This window comes from Rana temporaria, chromosome 13 (genome assembly GCF_905171775.1).
Source record: "Rana temporaria chromosome 13, aRanTem1.1, whole genome shotgun sequence".
NCBI classification, from domain to species: domain Eukaryota; kingdom Metazoa; phylum Chordata; class Amphibia; order Anura; family Ranidae; genus Rana; species Rana temporaria.
In genome coordinates, this window is record NC_053501.1 from 48,235,131 (window position 1) to 48,252,151 (window position 17,021).

The following is a 17,021-nucleotide window of genomic DNA, read 5'->3' on the forward strand; positions in this document are numbered from 1 at the left end:
AAACTGATAGACATACCCCAAGCGACTTACAGCTGTAATCGCAGCAAAAGGTGGAGCTACAAAGTATTAACTTAAGGGGGCTGAATAATTTTGCATGCCCAATTTTTCAATTCTTTATTTATTAAAAAGTTTGAAATATCCAATAAATTTCGTTCCACTTCATGATTGTGTCCCACTTGTTGTTGATTCTTCCAAAAAAATTACAGTTTTATATCTTTATGTTTTGAAGCCTGAAATGTGGCAAAAGGTCGCAAAGTTCAAGGGGGCCGAATACTTTCGCAAGGCACTGTAGGCTTGTAAGCCGACACGCTTGTCCATCGTTCTGTAAGCCATATAAACGTTTGTTTTGGAGATGTACAACTGCACTTGGATGTTTTTCATTTGTGATGAGTAAAGCCAGCTATACATTGATTAAAATTTGGCTGGTTCAGCAGGGACCGGACAAATTTCGATCCATGTATGGGCACCCTGGTTGTACACAAGTGTATCATAGAAGCATTAGGAAGAGCGAAAAAAGACCATAGCGCGACCATAGCGATCCCCTGATGAAGTCACGTGGTGTGACGATACGTAGGGATTGGAGCACCGGGTACAGACAGAGTCTGAAGTTTTAATGAGTTTGGCGCTCGTGGATGTTTTATTCTACTTCACTACCTAAATGTGAGTTTATTTTTTATAAAATGTATCCATTATATAGAGTCACGCTATGGTCTCTTTTTTTTTTTTTTTCGCTCTTCCTAATGCGCTTCTATGATACATTGAGCCTTGCCATTTGGACATATGAGGATCAGATCACACTCTCACCTGTATAGCTGACACTTTAAGGGGGATACGAGTTCAGCACTCGTGGATTTATGCCCGCTGTCCTTTCATTCATGTGAGTGCATTTACTCAAATCTTTACCTGTTCGAGGTACCCTCACAGTGTCACGCTATATGCATTGCATATATCTTCTCTTTTCCATGACACATATTGGCCGCTGAGAGCTGTCTTAGGAGTCAGAAGGAGGTGTTTTATCAGCCCACTCACCCAGCTGCGATCAGTATCTCTGTTAGCTGTGACACGTGTGATTTTTGATAGTTTTGCACTTTTCCCCCCCACTTATTTTATGCTAGTTTTGGTGTTTGTATATGTAGTAGCCATTTTACTATGTATTTTCACTGTTAAATATTTACAGGATTATAGGTGTTTGTTTACTTTCTTCTGTATTGTTCATTGTAGTATAAGATACACTTTTTTTTTTCTTCACTGTTTAGTTCACCCACGATCCCTTTACTTCGCATTCCCTTTTCACTTCCCCTTCCCTCCCCAACAGCACAGCTACCATACTTCACATTATTATCCCTTTTTCTGTTAGGATCAGATCCACAGGTGCTGCTGCAGTTTTCCCCCTCAGTCCATCAGACAGCGCCAGAGTTCTCTATCTCTATATAGTAAAGCGTTGTTAAAAATAACGGCGCTTTACCGTTAACGCGGCCCTGCTGTCAGTGTGAAAGGGCTCTATATCTACTGAATTGATTGGTTTGTTTACAGGAAACATTTTTGTGGGCTTTAGAGTTGCTCTAGTTAACCAGCTTTGAATGTGATTATTATAATCCCTGCTTACTCAGGATCTCGTCTGTGTAAAACTGGTGTTTGGGTATAAAGATGAATATGCTATAGGAAAGCTTCCGTAATGCCTTTGTGTAATCAGAGTGCCCTGTATTAAATATTTATTTGCTAAACAAGAAAACATCTTGCCACTTACCAATTCTGTAGTTCAAAAGGCAGACAGAATGTGAATTCTGTGACGCAACAGTGCCTATTAACGGGGTATAGTGAATACATGTCACAGAATTTAAGGAAGTAAATGTGTGAGGATCTTCACAAAGCAAATGTGCAAACTTGCACCAAATCCCTAAAATCTCGCGTTACAAGTTTTTCAGACATTTCTGCAGCCTTCTTTAGGCTCTATGCACACTAGCAGTTTTCGTAAGCTTAAAAAAACTAGAAACAAACGCTGAATGAAAAATGCTTATATTAGTATTTTTTGTGGCGGCTTCTAGCAGCATTTTAGGAGCATTGTCATTTTATTAGCGTTTCTGCTGTACATAAAGGGTCCATGCAAACAAATGTTTTTTTTTTTTTTTTTTATCTCCTAGAAGCTTTTATTAGCATTTTTGTTTTTTGCTCCTAGAAGCCAAATAGTGTTATCATATGTGTCCATGCACACTACATTAGGCTTTCGACATTTTTTGAGCTGCAGCTTCTAGAAGCAGAAAAAAAAGTTCATGTTTTGCAAAAACGCTAGTAAAATGCTTATTATTTCAGGTACTTGTATAGCGCCGTCAATTTACACAGCACTTTACATATGTTGCATGTTTTAGTATTCTTTGGAGCCTCTCCCATCCTCTGGAACTCGCTACCTCAACCTGTCCGGCTATCCCCTACTCTTGCTACCTTCAGGTGATCTCTGAAAACTCGTCTCTTCAGGGAAGCCCATCATGTCTCCAACTAATCTTTTACCACTTCCATCAGCTCAGTTACAACTTTTTTTACCCCCTGCCCCACCCTATTAGATTGTAAGCTCTTCGGAGCAGGGCCCTCTTTATCCTCTTGTATTTTATTGTATTGTATCTCCCTTTTAATGTTGTAAAGTGCTGCGTAAACTGTTGGCGCTACATAAATCCTGTATAATATAATATACATTCACATCAGTCCCTACCCTCAAGGAGCTTACAATCTAAGGAGCCAATTTAGACAGGATCCAATTAACCTACCAGCATGTCTTTGGAGTGTGGGAGGAAACCGGAGTACACAGAGGAAAACCGAAAACCACACAGGGAGAACATGCTAACTCCAGACAGGTGGTGTTGTGGTTAGGATTTGAACTGGTTAACCTTTTTTACTGCTAGGTGAAAGTTCTAACCACTACACCACTGTGTTATTCGAAGCTGAATCAAAAAACACCACTGTGCTGACCTGCTAATACCTCTAAATGCTCCTAAAATGCTATTCGAAGCTGCTATCAGCATTTTTCATCCAGCATCTTTTTTTCCTAGCTTTTTTTGAGCCTATAAAAAAAAAAAACGGCATGTAGCCGAAGGGGGGGAAAAAATCAAAAAATGCTGTTGGGTGCATTTTGGTATAATTTAAGAGCATTCAGCCCCTTTTTTTTTTTTTTTCTTCTGCTCGAAAATCGCTTTAAAAAACCCTTGTAAAACTTTTTTTTCCTGCTCCTAGATGCTAAAGCTCAAAACTTGCTAATAGTTTAAAGTAGTGTGTATGGACACATAGGATAACACTATTTAATTTCTGGGAGCAGAAATAAAAAAACGCTAGTGTGTATGAAGCCAAAAAAAATTGCTGATGATTCTGCCATGAAAGTCCTTTTTCTGACACTTCCTGTTATTGGGAGGCAAAATTCTGTCCCAGTCTCCGATTCTGTCCCAGTCATTCTGTGTTCTCACACAGGGGAATTACCAGTGGCCATGCTGCTCTTCAGCCTAGGTTCACACTGCTGCGAATTCAAAATCGCGGTAAAATGCGCGATTTTACCGCGATTTCGTGGCCGCGATTTGGGCCACAATTTAATGTAAATCGCGGCCCGAAATCGCAAAAAGTAGTACAGGAACTACTTTTTGAAATCGCAGATGCGGCGTCGCACTGATTAGGACAGTGCCATTGCCGACAATTGCCGCCGATTTGAGATGCGATTTGACATGTCAAATCGCATCTCAAATCGTTCCAAATCGTACCCAGTGTGAACCAGGGCTATAAGCTGAGAAAAGGGGAACAGATCCTGTTCCCAATTAACAAAATTGGCTCAATCGGGAACCTTTAATTCCTTGGATTGTGAAGGCCTTTTTCAGTCTTTACCCTCCAGAAACCAACCCTGTTTATTGTTGTGCAGGTACCGCTGTAAAATGTGTGCATATAAACAGGAAGCAGCTGTAAATTGTTTTCGAAATGTGCGCCTGTCCATATGTGAAGCGTCCTTTGGCTGACGTGCTCATCGGTGCAACACCTGTGCAAGAAGCACCTTGTTGAGGTAGAATGTTTGGTATTCTTCCCCAGAAAAAGGTGGCTTGCAGGTAGATCTTTGACTTCTGAGACTAGGAAAAGCTCCTTTTGCTCTTTTTTTAGGCCTCCAGCTCTAAGTTTATACTTGGAGCATACTTTCATTAAGGATGTAGACCTCTGAGCCCTTTTCTCGGTGAGAAGGCACCCCTACCTGTCAGAGCAGGGGCATGTCTGCCTTTTCAGCTATCTAATCTCAAGAAATCTCAAATGCTTGTGACCAGTGTGTCCTTTTCAAGGGCTACAAACTGGAGTTTCAACCTCTGCCTCTCCTATGCTTGATCATTTCAAATTTGTCTCCTTCCCAGCAAAGAAATTTAAGATCTGTTCTGCTATTCAGTAGCTGCTCTCTTAGGGGGTTGAGGGAGGATTTCAGTTCTGCTACTGTAACCTGTTAACGGTTGCCAAGGCAAATGAAGGTATTTGGCCCATTCTGGATCTAAAAATCCTGAACATGTTCCGGTGAGTTTTTTTCTTCCTCACCAGTGCTATCTTTGTTTTGCATTCAACATTACAATTGCTCTTCTCCCGCTACTGGGTCTTAGCCGGTCGTGACTTTGCTCTGTTTTCAGGGGATACAAACTATAGGATACCTGGACAATTTTCTGTTACTGGACCAGTCCTCTCTCAGCTTTCTAAGGCAAGTGTACAGTGCAGACTCTGCAGAGGTTCAGTTGGATCCTCAGGTTTTGAAGTTGTCAGTGGAACTAACTCACCGATTGGAGTATACTGTTCGACATTTTCCTGTCCAGGATGCCCTCAATTTGTGCTTGCATGAGGGTCCTGGGTCTGATGGTATCTTCCATTATGGCAGCGCTCTAAACCCTGTTTCACTCCTGACCATATCAACTCAACATTCTACTCTGTAGGATCCAGATGGTTGGTATTCAGGAAATTTGCTACTTGGACATACATCCTGCCTGCATCTTTGGTCAGCTTCTTGCAAGGAATACCAGTGAAGTACTTGATGGGACGCATTCCAGTGTTTTCTCCAGTCAAGCCTGGACAAACATCTTGCCTCTTGAGCAGAGGTCCTCAAACTATGGCCCTCCAGTTGTTCAGGAACTACAATTCCCATCATGCCCAGTCATGTCTGTGAATGTCAGAGTTTTAAAATGCCTCATGGGACTTGTAGTTCTGCAACAGCTGGAGGGCCGTAGTTTGAAGATCTCTGCTCTTGAGTAACATCAAGGGAAAAAATTGGTCTGTCTTTCCTTGGTTAAGGTCTTTGTGCAGGGTCTTGCACACATTTCTCCCCCTGTACATTCTCCTGTGAATCTGGTATTTGCTGCGATAGAGGCTGTAACCAAGAGGAAGACTATTTGACATTTGCTTTGCTGCTTTGTCCTACCAGAAGGGGGCTCCTGCATCCCGTGGCACCATTGCCGGGAGGATTAGACGGGTCATCTTTTGAGATTACAACCTACAACAGGGGTAGGCAACTTTTTTAACAGTTGGGCATCTGCTTGAACAATATAGAAGCGATCAAAGATTTAAGTAACTAGTAAGGCCCCAAAAACCGTAGGCTACCTGAACAGTTGGCTTCAGTGAGAAACTTGGCATTCCCTTTCTGTCCCTGGTCACACTTGTGCAAATCTGATGCAGTTCTGATGTCTTCCTGCAGCTTTTATTGCCAGTGTCCATTCCTCTGGGGTTGGTTAAATCTAACCTGTACTTAACACTAAAATCCTGTTATGTACTACACACGGAAGAAAAGGATTTTACAGATTAGTCAAAAATCGCATTTTATGACAATAAAAAAATGTCCATAACTTTTTATTATACTTTTGTCAAACTAAAGGTCAAATTATTGCATGAAAAATCTGTCATGTGGTGTCTCTTCACCTTTGCAATGACCATAGATAGGAAAATGTCTTTCATATTTACTCAGACCAGCCGGCCATCGGGACCTTCCACATATTTTGCACATACGGTACTTCTATTCATCTTTTCCTGCATAAAATGGGAATTTTTTATGCCATATTTTACCAAATGGATTGGGTAATTGAGAATCTCACGTTTGACCTTACCTTAGTTATGTGAGGTGATTGACAGCAAAAGGTTGAATCACTTGGCAAAGAATACCATTTTAATGCTGCAACTAATGATTATTTCCATAATCCAGGGTTTGACAAATTTGCTTGGAATCTAGGAGCCAGCTAAAAAAGTTAGGATCCAGAAAATGCGCCCTGTCCCGCCAAGCTTGCGCGCAGAAGCGAACACATACGTGAGTAGCGCCTGCATATGTAAACGGTATTCAGACCACACATGTGAGGTATCGCCGCGATCGTTAGTGCGAGAGCAATAATTCTAGCTCTAGACCTCCTCTGTAACTCAAAACATGCAACCTGCACCTCTGGACACCTTTACATTACACTGCACCCCTTTACATTACACTGCACCCCTTTACATTCCCCTGACCCTGCACCCCTTTACATTACACAGCACCCTGCACCCCTTTACATTACACAGCACCCTGCACCCCTTTACATTACACAGCACCCTGCACCCCTTTACATTACACAGCACCCTGCACCCCTTTACATTACACAGATCCCCTATACATAACACTGCACCTCTAGACCCCTTAGCATTTTACAGCACCCTGCACCTCTGGACCCCTTTACATTACACAGCGCCCTGCGCCTCTGGACCCCGTAACGTTACACAGCACCCTGCACCTCTGGACCCCTTTATATTACACAGCACCCTGCACCTCAGGCCCCCTTACATTACACAGTACCCTGCACCTCTGGACCCTACAGTACAGACCCCCGCTACAGTGCATACCACCCTACAGTACACCCCCCCTATCAATACAGACCCCTCAACAATACAAACCCCCCATACAGTGCACAGACCCCCCTAACAATGACCCTGATCCTGAGAAGCAGGAGTTTCCTTTGGATCTTTTGTGGTTCTGTGGATGTGAAGGTCAGTATTTACCATTTCCCTTTATGGATTTGTATAAATATCTACTATGTCTATTAATACAGAGGGCCCCAGCATTCACACGTGGGCTTACTATTGAAATTTAGATATTTTTTTTTGCTTTAGATTGGGAGGCACAAGATGGAGGATTCACCTCTTACATTGCAAATAGTGGAGTGGCTTTGCAGGGGAGGGGTAATGCGAGCCACACCTGAGCCAGTCGGCAGACCCGGGACCCAGCGCCATGGTGATCCCATTCTCTCCGTGATCGCGCTCTGATCAGTCTCGGCAGCCGCTGTCACAGCCGAGCAAAGAGTGAAGCCGCCTCCCCCTCCTCCTGCATGCACAGCCCTGTGTAGACATAACGGAGGAGGGAAGGCGGCTTCACTCTCTGCTCGGCTGTGAAAGCCACTGCAAAGACTGATCAGAGCCGCGACCACGTAGAGAGAATGTGATGGTTGCGCCGGGTCCTGGGTGTGCCGACTGGCTCGGGTGCAGCTCGCAATATTCTTCCGCAAAGCCACTACCTTGATGCTCTACACGTGTGTCCTGTGACCGCTCACGGTCGACCTCTTGCTTTGCACATAATGAGTCCAGCTCATATATTGGTTTCACCTTTTTAAGTTACATTAGTGAAATAAATGAACTTTTGCACGATATTCAAATTTTTCGAGTTTCACCTGTACCCAACTATTTACACAACTTTGTATAAAAAACAAAAAAAGCGTTTTCATTTTCGCGCTAGGAAAATCACACGTTTTGATGCGTTTCGGACAGGAAAAAAAATTCAGCACGCTGTACTTTTGTTGAAAACACAAACTGACCGCACTGGTGTGAACTAGGGCCACATGGCAAACGCTGTGCGTGCAGTCTGGATGCTTTTCAAAAATGCTCTGTAAACCAGCCCTCATCGTCATTCCTACAGCGTGAATATTCATCATACACTTTTATATGGGGTAGAGAGTGTGCACAACGATTAAAAATCAGTACATTTTTAGAGGCTTGAATTATGATTTAGTTTCGGATTATGTTACGTTTTTTTTATTTTTTGCCTGAAGAGGAAATGAGTCAGTCTTTAACCAAGTGAAGTGAAGCAACCAAAATAGCAATCAAGTAAACAGTTGTTCTGGAATAAGAATGTGCTGCGGTTTTGCACAATAACTTGTGAAGATGCAGGTTTAAGTTGCAGTGGTTTCCTTGTGCTGGAGGATACTATCTGTTCTCGTTCCTTTAGCCTGGATACATTTCCCATGCAGTTTCTTTTTTAGCAGTGGGATCAGTGGTTAGTGTGAGCTGGCAGGTCCGCCCCCACACACCTTTTTCTTTTCTGTACATGTTGAGAATTTACTGCATTTTTACTATGAAAGGAATGAATGAACAAAGTGGAAAATCTTGATCTGTCATCAGCCTTCCATTGTGATTACAAATAACGTATTATGACACTGCAGATACTAGAGAACTGGATATTGCAGTCTAGGTAAAAGGTGACCATTAGCAAATCGGGTACATTCTCAATATATATGGCCTGGGCTGAAAACTGAATCGCATATGGACATTTTTGGGTACTGTTTTTTTATTTATTATTTTATTTTTTGTTTTGACCGTTTTATTCTACAGGGTCTCCGCTTTCAGATTTTTTTTTTTTTGTGGTTTTAAGTAATGTTCAGGCCTAAAATGTTGTTTTTATTTTGCATGCAAAAAAAGGGTCCAGCCGTGAAAGGGCTAAACATAATAGCCCAGTACTTTGTTTGTTCTGCTGCCCTCTCTTGATCATTTATTTTATATTCAACCTTTTTGCTGCAAGGTACCAGGGGTTCGCCACCTATCTGAGTACCCACCTGTGACGGTGGGATTATCTATCCCCCCCTTTTTTTTTTTTTTTTTTCGGCAGTTTGCTGAAAACCCAATTCTTGGCTGATATGTAACTTTTGAATCTGATCCACTGAACATTTGTATGTTTAACCGGTTCCCAACCGACTCCCGCAGAAATACTGTGGCAGAATGACTCTCCTGGGCGAAATCCCACACAGGTATGGCTTCGCCCAGAAGAGCCACCAGAGGGCGCGCGAGCAGGGGAACACAAATCACGTGGCCACGATCGCTGCCGGCCATGCGCATTCGCGTGCACGAGTAGCAGCACCGGGGTTTGTGTGTGTGTGTAAACAGACAAATCCCTGTGCTGTCTGAGGAGAGAAGACAGATTGTGTGTTTCTACAAAGTAGAAAACACGATCTGTCATCTCCTATAGCGAGTCTCCTCCCCCCCCCCACAGTTAGAACACACAATAGGGAACATTGTTAACTCCTTGATCGCCCCCTAGTGTTAATCCCTTCCTTGCCAGTGACATTTACATATTAATCGGTGCATATTTATTGCACAGATCACTCTGTAAATGTCACTGGTCCCTGTGATGAACCCTCATCCTCAAACCGGACTATGTCCGCCGTCAATGCTTCCTCTGTCCATCACCATCAGACTCTTTAGCCCACCCAGTCACCAGCCGCAACACAGTGTAGAGTGGTAAACAAACTGATTTATTATCACACATGGACACAACAGATAAATAACTCAGACTATCTCCCCCCCCCCCCCCACCCTTGGAAACAGGGCAGGTTATACTGTCCAATGACAATAGACACACAGGTCATGTGTATCCAAGCTCATCAGCAGGGGGGCTGTTTGAGGAATCCCCCCCCTCCCTCCACATGGACATCCATCCCATAATATAAGTTTCTTACAAGACAGACGCATACAATGGAATACAACCACACCCCAAACGATCACAGCAAAGAGTCCACAACAGCATCAGACAATATATACAACATTGAGTCTGACTAGCACAGATCATAGTGGGGTTCTCATTCACCCTGTGCACCTAATGGACACAACATGATTTACACATAAACAGGTCTGGGGAAGCTGGACATAGTTTCCAGAGCTCTCCAAAGTAAACTGAGTTGCATTAACTCCCCCACCCAAAGTGACTCCTGTCACAGTCCCAAAATTTGTCAAGTGTCCGACCTGTCCGCGGCAATACCGCAAAAAATTGCACATCACCGCCATTACTAGTAGAAAAAAAAATGATAAAAACACCATTTAAATGCCATTAATCTTTCTCATAGTTTGTAGATGCTATAACTTTTTTGCACAAACCAATCAATATACGCTTACTGCGATATGTTGAAAAAATATGTAGAATAATACATATCGGCCTAAACTGAGGAAATGTTTTTTTGGGATATTTACTATAGTAAAAAGTAAGATTTTTTTTTTTTCCCCCTTGATAGAGTGGAGATGGATTAGAACGCTTGTCAAGTTTATATTGCTGTTTGTGTCACCCTTAGGGAGATTCACTCTCTGTATTTGTCCCGTTTACCTTTTATTAGTAAAAGGAAATACCAAATTTTGGGTTGTTCCCGTTACAGGAATAGAGGGGAAATCTTCCAATGCAGACATTGATTCTGGTAACCCTTGGGACAACCCAGGATTCCCTCACTTTGGAGAAGAGATGCACAAAAATTTTGGCCACTGAAACATATCGGCCGAAAATGGTGTCACCGCGAGCATCGGCTTCCCCGCAGTGCAGCTGATGCGTGTGCCTGCTATCCCGCTTAAAGGAGCTAGCACACAGCTACGATGGTTCGCGGGAATGAACCATGTAGGACGGCGACTGCTCTGCAGTTGGTTAAAGCAACTTTTCTTTTTTTCTTTGCATTTTAGTGTAAATATGAGATCTGAGGTCTTTTTGATCTCATATTTAAGTATTCCTGTCATGCAGCCAGGACACACCCTTCAGCAGATTTCCCCTAAGTGGGATAGTGCAAAAGTCTGGAGCCCTTTGTGGACTTGATTGCTGGAAGATAGATCCTCTTCTGCAACTAGGATTTTTACCCCTCCCTCCTCTATGGAGGATTCTGCTATTTGCTGGGTAGGTTAAATTATTCATGTAATCAGAATTTTATTAGCTGGTTAGGCAGGTTTGCAGTGTGCTTTACCACACCCATGATACACCTATGGGTGTTTTTGAAGGACACCATGTCTGTCTTCTGGTCCACATGTTCTTCTAGTGCAGTGGTTCTCAACCTGGGGGTCGGGACCCCCTCGGCGGTCGAATGACTATTTGCTAGGGGTCCCGAATCCTAGGCTGTTCCTGAAGCCTGTACCACTCTCCCAGCCTTTTTGTGGTCGCCCAGCAGGGCTGTCCCTGGAGACCGCGGCCACCCATTCAGTTCACAGCATGGCTGGGGGGCAGAGACTAGAGGTCAGCTGACTGGTGAGGAATGTGAATTGGAAGGGACTGGAGGAGACCCCATCTACTGATTTCGGCATATGTGTGCCTGCTGTGAGACACCACAGAGTTTGAGACACAATAAAGCTGGAGACACAATGAGTAACTCTACCTGTGATTAGAGTTGCCATTAAAGGATCACTAAAGTTTTTTTTTTTTTTTTTTTTTTTTTTAAATAACGAACATGTTATACTACCACTGTGCAGCTCGTTTTGCACAGAGTAGCCCCGAACCTGGTGTTCTGGGGTCCCTCGGCGGGTGTCTCGGCTCCCCCCGCAAGGACTCAACACCTAAGTCTTTGCGGGCATGCTCCCTTGACACAGCCGGCGGCCATAGCCACCAACTGTATCACTCGGCCCAGCCCCCTGGCGCTCCGTGTCATTGGATGTGATTGACAGCAGCGCGAGCCAATGGCTGCGCTGCTTTCAATCAACCAATGACAGAGCCAGAAAGACGGCTGAGAAGCATGCGTCCTCACAGGACTTTCAAGGGGTCAGGTAAGTAAAGGGGGATTCGGGGGGCCTCTAATTGGCAGATGTTTTTACCTTTACAACCCCTTTTTAAAAGTCCACACTACAGTTCTCAGATCAGCAGATGACCTTGATTTAAGAGCACCTGAGTTGGCTGATCAGAACTTCCCCCGAGAAATGACACTCATCCCATTCCTCCCACCAAGGAGTAAGTGAAGGAATAAAAAGTGAATACATGGAAGGAAGAGGAAAAGGGGAGGAGGAACAAAAAAAAAGGGAGAGAAAGAATAAAGAGAACAAGAAAGATGGCTAGAGAGGGATGGGGGGCGGGGGGGAAAGAAATTAGGAGAGATAAAAGGGAAAGTAAGTAGAACAAAGAGTGGTACGTTCTAAAATGTACCATAAGGGGTTTTTAATATTCTACGAGTGGAAGGGACTCGAGGAGGGCTAAATGTCTGTGGGTTAGGAGCACAAATTACTTGTCTTGCCTTGGGTGCTGACAACCCACGCTACGAAAATAATTTTACTGTTAGGGGGTCCCCACGAATTGGGAAACTTTATCAAGGGGTCACGGCACTAGTAAGGTTGAGAACCACTGTCTAGTGTGTTGTTGATCACTTCACCCTCTCCTTATGCCCCTTTCACACCGGGACGGGAAGGTGCGCTGACGGTATATCGGCGCTATTTTTAGCAGTGCTATTTCGTCAGAATTTCCGTGGTATTCGGACGCGGTGTTTTAACCCCCGCTAGCGGCCGAAAAAAGGGTTAATACCACGGCAATGCGCTTCTGTAGAGGCGCATTGCCTGCGGTATTACCATATTTTCCCATTGCTTTCAATGGGAAGGAGCGGTAAACACAACGCTCCAAAGATGCTGCTAGCTGGACTTTTGGAGCGGTCCCGCTAGCGCACCGCTCCAGTGTGAAAGTCCTCAAACTTTCACACTGAAGACTGCAGGGCAGGAGTTTTTCGAGCAGTGTTTATGCTCTATTTTTAGCGAAAAACTCCAACTATTTTTAGCGGCACTTTACCATTGTTTTTGCTGCGCTTTTCAGCCGTTAGTGGGGGCGATTTTAATCCCCGCTAGCGGCCGAAAAAGGGTTGAAAACCCCTGCTGACGGTTCGGCAACGCTGCCCATTGATTTCAATGGGCAGGGGTGCTTTAGGAGCGATGTATACATCACTGCTGCTTGCAGGACTTTTTTTTTTTGACGCCCTACCAGCGCGGCGCCCCAGTGTGAAAGCACTCGGGCTTTCACACTGGGATTGCGGCTGAGGCTTTTTTCAGACGCTTTACAGGCACTATTTTTTAGTGCTGAAAAATGTCTCCAGTGTGAAAGGGGTCTTAGTTAATTTATCTCTGTCCTGTCTGGTGCACATGTTTGATCCTCTGTGACCCCCCACTTGGTCATTGCATTTTCTGACAAAAAACAGAACATTTTGAAAATGTATTGATTGGCATTTTTTTAGGTCTTAAAATGCTAGGGCAGTACAGATTCCTTCCAAATGACCTATTTTTGGAAATTAGACCATCTAAGGCGAGTAAGAGGCATGGCAATTTTTTTCGTCTTTTTTTTTTCAAAATGAAGATTTGTCACAATTTTGTAAACCTTGCAGTACAGCAGCATCATGACTGATGAAGTGGTGGTCAGGCACACTGACTGATGACCGTATGCGTTGTAAAAAATAAATACATTGTATTGAATTTTGTTATACCTTTTGCTTCACTTATTTTTTTTTCATTTTTTAAGTACTTTATCAGTGTATTTCAGTGTCACCAGATACTTTTCATATTATTTTTTTATTTTTTTACGCTTTGCTGTTGCAATGAAGAGCGTGTTTTCAGGTGTCTTGAATGGGTAAACATTTATGATTGCCATGACCACTAGTGATCTGTAATTGACTACAGCTAATCGCATGGTGCTGTGATTGGCCCACAACTATCACATGGTACCTGGGCCAATCACAGCATAGGAAACACAGCTGTTATGAATGAGTTCATTCATAGCCACTTTGACATTGTGATCACAGCGGCCCCTTTACCCCAGGCAGGCACGTTGACAGACGTGTGCGTGATTGTACCTACAGGTGCCTCCGCCGTAGTATATGTACTGGGTTGGAAAGAGACCGGAATATTAATTTTTTCTATTGTGTTTATAGACACGAAAATAAGAGTGTCCTGACTTCCTTTGCCTCTGCCTAGCATCTCCCAGTTGTCGGCTATTAACACTTCTCACCTTTTTAGTTTTAGTCTTGTCTGCCTTGTCTGTTAATGCAGTATATGTAGGATTACTGTGTATGTTTATGGTGCTTAAATCGGCAAGCAAGCATATTCCTCCTGTAATGAATTGTTTTGTAACTGTACTGTCTGCCCTCATGTTGTAAAGTGCTGCGCAAACTGTTGGCGCTATATAAATCCTGTATAATAATAATGGGCTCTTAAAGGGGTTTTAAAGCTTTGTGTTATTTCACCTTAATGCATCCTATGCATTAAGGTGAAAAAATATTTTGCACCCTCCGCCCCCCCCCAGCCCCCGTTTTACTTACCTGAGCCCTGAATCTGGCGCGATCCAGCGTTCTCTCCATTGCTGATCGGCGCCTCATTGGATAGATTGATGGCATTGGCTCGCGCTGCCATCAATCAAATCCAGTGATGTGCCCGTGGGGGGCGGGGCCGAGTCATATACTCGGCGGCTATGCACGCCAAGTGTATAACACGGGAGTGCGCCCGCAAGGTAACCCCCTCGGGAGAGAGCTTCCCAGAGGGAGTTGGCTCTTGCGGGATGGAGCTCCCAGAGCCGCCGTGGGACCCCAGAGGAGGACGTTCTGTGTAAAACTTACTGCGCGGTGGAGGTAAGTATGATGGGTAATAATAATAATAATAAAAAAAAAAAAAACTCAAACTTTAGTGTCCCTTTCTTTAAAGGCATTGTAAAGGTTCATGTTTTTTTCACCGTTTTTGCTGCGCCCCAGCCCCCGGTTTACTTACCCGAGCCCTCGAAAGTCCTGCGTTCAGAATGCGCTTGATCGTGGCCCGGTCTTCTCGGCTCTTCATTTGATAGATTGATAGCAGCACAGCCATTGGCTTGTGCTGCTGTCAATCAACTCCAGTGATGCTGGGCCGTGTCCTATAGTCGGCGGCTATTGTCGCCGTATACAGGACTCGGGAGCACGCCCCCAAGGTAACCCCCTTGGGAGAGTGCTTCCCAGGGGGGTTACCAGAAGCGGGGAGGAGCCGATTGACCCCAGAAGATGAGGCCTGGGGCCACTCTGTGCAAAACAATCTGCAAAGTGGAGTCAAGTATGACATGTTTGTTGCTTTAAAAAAATATTTTTTTTTGCATCCATTTTAAGCCTTTATTTTAAAAGAACCTCTGACTTGTGGAAGACCGAAACTTTCATACTGATCAATTGTTTCCCTGATCAATTGTTTCCCTGATCAATTGTTTCCCTAACAGGTATTGATTAATTAAATTGTAGTTTGCCTCAACGCTTTGTTTTATCACATGAGATTTTTTTTTCTTACATTTAACGTTTTTTTTTCAACCTTTTCTTCCCCAGGCACTTCCCACCTCTCTGGTGATAGTAGCTGTGTACTGCCCAGTGGTAGCAGCCGTTTTCATTGTTTTAAAGCTGGTGAACTACCGATTACATAGGGCTCTGGATGAAGGAGAAATTGTGGAGAGGAGTGCCAGTGAGTTAACTGAGAGGGTGGCAAAAGCAGAACGCAGCGACAGCTCAGCCAGACGAGAGGAAAGCAATGGACCAGGGTAAGATGAATGTCAAAAATATGTTTTTTTGACATGCTGCCTTTTTATTGAAATTTTTTTTTCTTGGATGCAGTGCGCAGAAATTATGAACTTTAGTAAAGATCCCCAAAGTACACAAGTGCGCAAAGTTCCATGTTTATAAGGAACATTCAATCTGTTTGTGGACAGAATTGGGTTACATTTAGAACTTTTAAATTAGAACTTGTCATGTTTTCAATTGCTTTCTGCCTCCCATGTGGGAGGTTTTCCCAAACCATCTGTTGTAGCAACCAATATTGAGTGCTTCCAATGGTGATACATACAGCCAGAGGTAAAAATTTGGTTCTAATCCTTCCCCGCTTTGTCAAAAACAATAAAATGAAATGCCTGGAGTTCTTTTCTATTGTCTGTCCTTTTTGTATTTCTTGTATTGTAATTACATTTTACTTCTCTCTGGTAGTGACCCTGGTGGAGGGATTGAGATGGCAGAGTTTGTAAGAGAAGCCACTCCTCCTGTTGGATGCAGTTCACGCAATTCCTATTCTGGTTTGGACCCAAGTAATCAGGTATAAACACTAATTGGAATTCCAGGCAATGAACCAAAAAGTATTGTACCGCAATCCCTTGAGTTCACACTATGTTCGCATGCGGCTCAGAGCAGTGGTCCGGTGCGTCCCCATTCAGTTTCAGGTCCGATTTTTATTTATTTTTTTATTGATTTTTCAGCCCAAATTTTTGTCTGAATTTGCACTTGAAACGGTCCAAAAGACGCAAAGGGCTCCTGTACAAATTTGCACCAGAGTCGCAGCGGAGATATGTCAACCGGCTCCATAGAGAGCTGGTGAGAATCTCATGCTATTGCGAATTGGATGTGGGTTTTCTCCGCATCCACTTTGCAATAGTGTGAACCCATCATTAAACAATATTTGACAAGCTACTGACCAAACCAAACTTTTATATAAATCATTTTTAATGCATTTTGAAACCATGTACAGCAAGTGATGAGTGAATCAGTATAATCCTTCAATATTTAAACCGTTCCATTCATCAGAAAACTGTCCTTAATAGCAAAGAGTATTTTTAAGAGTCATCCACCATGCTTTCTATAATCTTTATATGTTTGTGAAACACCACCACCGTGCCCCAACAGATGTACCCTTCTCTTTTGGGATGGATCCCACTACTCGTACAAATAAAAGGTCAAATGGTGATTTTTTGATATAGGCGATTCATCCTTTGGACAGTCTGCAGACTCTTCAGTAATCCATCAAATAAGAGTTATAATGGCTCCCACCTCTCTATACATGACTCCAATGCAAAACACTCCATAGGTAGAGAGAACTACATAGTATAGAACAGCCCTCAAAATTTCCACTCGCCTACTAGCATTTGGCGAGTGGATTTAAGCTGGGGGCGAGTGATGACAGGGCTACATGACCAATCTCCCTCCAATCTGTGCCTACACTTAGAGTCCTGATGAGATTGGCGGCCGAAGAGGAAAGGTGCATGCTCAGGAAAAGTAGTC

General features: G+C 43.5%; 1 protein-coding gene across 9 annotated transcripts in view; it reads left to right on the top strand.

Annotated features, from left to right (window-relative positions):
* PCNX1 (pecanex 1) overlaps nucleotides 1-17,021 on the top strand; it is a 173,874-nt gene that overhangs the window by 15,811 nt on the left and 141,042 nt on the right. For all 9 annotated transcript variants that reach the window (XM_040333117.1, XM_040333119.1, XM_040333120.1 and 6 more), the window contains exons 2-3: nucleotides 15,309-15,517; nucleotides 15,957-16,062. In XM_040333117.1, the coding sequence (XP_040189051.1) occupies nucleotides 15,309-15,517; nucleotides 15,957-16,062 (315 nt within the window). The remainder of the gene's footprint in view (nucleotides 1-15,308; nucleotides 15,518-15,956; nucleotides 16,063-17,021) is intronic.